Genomic DNA, 3,333 nt, shown 5'->3' on the forward strand with positions numbered 1-3,333 from the left:
GCTCCCATTACAATCTCATTAAAGCAATTTATTACACACAAAATGTTTATTTTTCGACAAAAACATTTGAATAATTGAAATCAAAACAAAAATAAATAGACAATTCAATGATAAACATATAATTGGGTAGGAACATATTAATTTTTCAGGCCTAAAGCCATCTGTGATTTCAGACGAGTCAACAGCACTACTCTGGTGGTCATTCTAAAGCATATTGTCTCTGTTCCACTCCATTATCATTTTTGCTTGCTGATGTTTCTTCAGACCCAGGTCCTTCTCCCTCAGCCTCAGCATGCAGTAGCATGGCCATGAGCTCTGGGTTTGATGCTGGACTTGGGACAGACCTCTAGGGGAAACACAGGTATGACAGCATAGTAGCATTTATGAGGTCTCACTGAGTCACCTGTGAGACTGCAGTCCTTCTCTTTTGGGAGAAACTGTGAGGAAATGGTTCACCAGCATGAGTAGGAGAAGAGTGGGTACTGGCTCCACTCAGCCACGTTGCCATGGTGATATCCGTGGTGCACAGCCGGGGTACTGTAGTCAGTGGGCAGGTGGTGAGGGGGAGGGTACTGGGTATGGCTGGGGCCGCTCCACTGGCCCAGGGTCTTCTCTGTGCCATAAGGGCTGTAGATGTGGTGGCTGAGGACCCCTGGCTTGCCTGCTTGGGCCATGTTGAGCACACCTGTGTAGTCCGGATGATGTCCTGCAAGGGGCTGCGGGCCACAGGGAGATGGTCTAATCTCATGAGCAGAGGGCTTGGGGGCCTCATGCTCTGGGACTGTGGCTACATCAGGGACTCTGGACTCAAAGCTGGCCCGTCCAGAACCGCCATTGCTGCTGCCCAGGTTGGAGGAGGGAGATGGAGACCTCCCGTATTTATGAAACCTGAAAAGAGAGAAGGCAGGGTGGTGGTCAGTGTTGTCTGCTTTGATGACAATGTGGCAGTGAGTTTTCTTTCCTACAGGCAGCAGGATGAACATTACTGACATAGGCAGCATGCTGTGGTGCCTACCTGTATGGCTGGTATGAAGCTGGGTCTGGTACTAGCTGCTCTGCATTGTACATGTCCCTGACGCCGGGTCCAGGGGGTGTGTCTGTCTGGCCGTGGTGTCCATGCTCCCTCTCAGGCCCCCAAGGGGAGTAGTGCTCCTCTTTCACCACTTCCTCCTCTTTTCTCTCAGTGAGTTCTGCCCGCTCTCCTTCGTATCCCACATATGATGACATGTGTAAGCCTGCAAAACATACATGACATCAGACCCACTGAGCCCAGAGAATAACAACCTCTACATGAAGGGATGAGTAGTTTGGTCACTAAACTAACTGGTGAAAGCCAATACTTGAAGGGCTGTCCTCATATGAGTCTTTGCTTAGATAATCCATTTCCTTTGTTTTTTTCTCTGTTGAGGCTGGGATTCTGTTAGCATGCCTGCAGAGGAAAATACAACAGGATCATTGGTACACATATTCAAGGCAAGCAGAAAATAGAAAAGAAAGAGTGAAATAGAAAAGTAATGATAAAAACAATTCTAGCTACTTTTTTGTATTAGTTCCTTCATCTCGGAAGCCTTTCGCAAATGGGTTGTGGTCAATCTTCAGCTTTGTTATCTAGGGGAAAAAGAGTTGGTTTTAAACATATAAAATAAAGGGTAGTGCCCTCCTGTGCCAGTGACTGCAGTGAGACTGACCTTAGTGTTCTGGTAAGCGGTGACCGAGGTGAAGGTGGTCTCAGAGAAGGTGAAGGTCTGGAAGACACTCCAGCGTACACTGTACATGTCGTCTGCCTGGACAATGTGGAAGCGCGGCTGATAGCAGTGCATGGAATGCAAAATGATCTGAAAGAGAGAGATGCACAGTTAGTTTAGTCACTGGAACAATGACAACAGTTAATGTCATCAAAGTAAAATAATTTGCCAATGCTCTATAGAGTATGTCATATACATACATATATAATATATATATAATATATATATATATTTATTATTATTATATATAATATGATTAGTATATTATATATATTATTATTATTATATATAATATTATTATTATTAGTATTATATATATTATTATATATATATTAATTATTATATATATATATATATATATATAATATTATTATTACAGAGCTTGACAATGCTTTCTTACATGGCCATGTTGGTCCAGAGTGTTGTTGGTGAGCTTGAGCTTGAGGAAGGACACTGACTGTTTCATCCAGTGGCTCCCAGGGGCCGGAGAGTCTGGGTGCAGGTACGTACGACAAGGAGGCTGCGGCTCCGCCTTCCCAGTCACTTCCCATTTCTCCTTATTCCACTGGAAGGAGACAGAAGTAAACAGCTTAACATAAAGTTAATATGTCATATAAAGGGGGCAGGGGTGATTTTCAGAGGATCCCTGTCTAACCTTGAGGCTAAAAGAGAGTGATACTTTCAGTTGCACCACCCACAGAGGCAAACAGCAGGGGATATAACAACAGGAAGAGATCATGCCCGTTGATGACCAGTGTCAGAGGGGTGATTAGCAAAGACTGGAGTGGAGCTGGGTCTCGTCTGACCATTGGAGAACATCTATTGCTAATGTTTGCTAATGTCACAATTGTTTGATACAAGCCAGGGATGTGTCATTTCTAAATGAACATTTTATGATGATGATTTTGCTCATACGAAAGGCAATGGATATGTATTCAAGTGTAAACATGCAAAAGGTTGTTACCTTATACCTGAAACCATCCACAGGTACCATGTCAACCAACAAGATGTACTTGGAACATGGAATTAGTCCAGAAAGGTTGATTTTACAGTGTGGAAACATTCTCCTGCAAAATTCAAGAATAATCATTACAGTCCACAGAAAGTGCAATTTCTTGAAGCATTGTCAATCAAGTACATTGAAATTGATGATGGCAGATAGAGTTTGAAGTTGTGGTTATCTTACCTGCCTGGTTTAGTGATAATCATCTCTGTTCCTATTTCATGGAAGGACTTCCAGAGTTCTGGGTTCTCCAGAGTCATCTTGATGTTGCCTTGGCGATAAGCTTCGGGACCACAGGGAATAGACGACGACGGAGTACTAAAGTTGGACTTCATGTCTAGGATGTAGAAACAATTATTAAGAACCAGTCAAAAGCTCAAACTGATGGAGGACTATCTGACCAAGATAAGAACTGAATAGGCTGTGATGGAGGAATATTTCACATACACAGACTACTGATATAGACAATGAGAGCTTATGCCTTGTGAGAGCATATGCCTTGTGTGATGTCCATTGGGAATCCAAGGTAGGTTTGATGACAAAAAAAGAGCTTGAGGATCAACACTCACCTCTGATGGACTGCAT

At 43.2% G+C, this 3,333-nt stretch overlaps 1 protein-coding gene across 1 annotated transcript; it reads right to left on the reverse strand.

The window, feature by feature from the left end:
- Positions 1–452: 452 nt before the first annotated feature.
- On the reverse strand, positions 453–3,333 carry LOC124033010 (T-box-containing protein TBX6L-like). Its single transcript, XM_046344938.1, has 9 exons — positions 3,318–3,333; positions 2,932–3,085; positions 2,710–2,812; positions 2,146–2,310; positions 1,689–1,835; positions 1,538–1,608; positions 1,341–1,429; positions 1,016–1,235; positions 453–888 (listed from the first exon to the last, which is right to left on the reverse strand). Exons 1-9 carry the CDS (start codon positions 3,331–3,333, stop codon positions 453–455), a joined length of 1,401 nt encoding a protein of 466 aa, XP_046200894.1.

Source organism: Oncorhynchus gorbuscha, linkage group LG04 (assembly GCF_021184085.1).
Source record: "Oncorhynchus gorbuscha isolate QuinsamMale2020 ecotype Even-year linkage group LG04, OgorEven_v1.0, whole genome shotgun sequence".
In the NCBI taxonomy this organism is placed as follows: domain Eukaryota; kingdom Metazoa; phylum Chordata; class Actinopteri; order Salmoniformes; family Salmonidae; genus Oncorhynchus; species Oncorhynchus gorbuscha.

What these genes read in the sequence shown, in the direction of transcription:
- LOC124033010 (XM_046344938.1), bottom strand. An exon ending in TGGATGGTTTCAGGTATAAG is followed by an intron (nt 2,311 to 2,709) that starts GTAACAACCTTT and finishes GTCTCCTTCCAG; the next exon opens with TGGAATAAGGAGAAATGGGA. An exon ending in CCGCTTACCAGAACACTAAG is followed by an intron (nt 1,609 to 1,688) that starts GTCAGTCTCACT and finishes TTTTTCCCCTAG; the next exon opens with ATAACAAAGCTGAAGATTGA.